The sequence below is a fragment of the Aplysia californica genome, unplaced genomic scaffold, assembly GCF_000002075.1.
Source record: "Aplysia californica isolate F4 #8 unplaced genomic scaffold, AplCal3.0 scaffold00332, whole genome shotgun sequence".
Taxonomy (NCBI): Eukaryota; Metazoa; Mollusca; class Gastropoda; order Aplysiida; family Aplysiidae; genus Aplysia; species Aplysia californica.
Window position 1 is genome coordinate 715,942 of NW_004797602.1, and position 1,308 is coordinate 717,249.

At 42.4% G+C, this 1,308-nt stretch overlaps 1 protein-coding gene across 1 annotated transcript in view; it reads left to right on the plus strand.

The window, feature by feature from the left end:
- The window catches only part of LOC101858117, a 16,031-nt gene extending 14,957 nt beyond the window's left edge, over positions 1–1,074 (plus strand). Inside the window, exon 3 of the mRNA XM_013084974.2 lies at positions 469–1,074. Within this exon, the coding sequence (XP_012940428.1) occupies positions 469–554 (86 nt within the window). The 3' untranslated portion in view covers positions 555–1,074. The remainder of the gene's footprint in view (positions 1–468) is intronic.
- Positions 1,075–1,308: the final 234 nt, after the last annotated feature.

Sequence of the window (1,308 nt, forward strand, 5' to 3'; positions counted from 1 at the left end):
AGGGGGGGGCGTGAAGACTGAGGTTTGCCACAGGGCAGACAAAAACGTAGTCTAGTCCATATTTCCTGTGTCCAATTTAGTCATTCTGGAGTGGGATGGGGATCACTCTACAGAGGTAGGTATTATTTGATGTCCAGATTTGAAACACATTGACATGTAGTCAGGTGGGTGGTACGAAAACTTAAAACATCTTATAGGTGTCAAACGTGGACGCTGAAGGTACAGCGGTTTACAAGCAAAGGTCTAGAACATGGCTGTCATCTTTTGTAAGGTTTTCTCTTTACTCATACTAAAGTTTAGTCTTAATAATATGTACAAAGTTGTTTGTCTGAATTGCGTTCTTTTGAATGTTAGATCTTAAGACACATTTAGTGGAAAATTTGCGAAATAGTCCATGAAGACATACTATAATAGAAGCACTTTCGCATTTCATTTTATTTATCGTTTTGGTTTTATTTTCCTTTCCAGTTCGCCAGTCCACCATTTCTATGCGGAACCCTCAGCCAAAGTTCTTTACCATGATGGATAACTCCAGCCATCTCAACAACTCATGACGTGTTACCGGCCTGTTGTCACGTGATGTCTCACGCCAAACGCCTCACGCGCTGTGACCTGGAGGAAACGAAACCAGGCCGGTATCTAGATGACATCATGGGGACAGGTGAACATACAGATGACGTCACGGAAACAGACCTGCGTACATTTGACGTCTCAGGGATAGATCAGCACATAGATGAGTTGGTCACTTACGGAAACAGGAAACAACAACAACACAGAGACTTATAGCTTGTTGTCTGTCCACTCGGCTACCTCATCTCCAAAAGACAATATCTGGGCATTCATAGTCCACTCTACCCGCTAACAGAAAAACAATATCGGGACATTGTCCACTCTACTGACAATGACAATATCTGGACGTTTATTGTCCCTTCTACAAGCTCACAAAAGACAACATCTGGACATTTTCCACTCTAGCCGATAACAAATAGACAATACCTGGACATTTGTAGTCCACTTTAACCGATAACAGAAAGACAATATCTGGACATTGTCCACTCTACCTGTCAACAAAAAGACAATATATGGACATTCACTGACAATTAGCCACTGTCTGACAATCAAAAGGCAGTACTATCTAGAAATTCACCGTTTACTCACATCAATGTCTTGGTGTAGCGGCTAGGCACTTCACTGTGGCACGCAAAAGACATGAGTTCGGTTCCCGTGTAGGGAACATTTTATTGAGTATCTTGGTCTTTCTGTTAGAACGTCGTATCCTTCTCATCAAGGGTTGGCCCTGGTAGACAC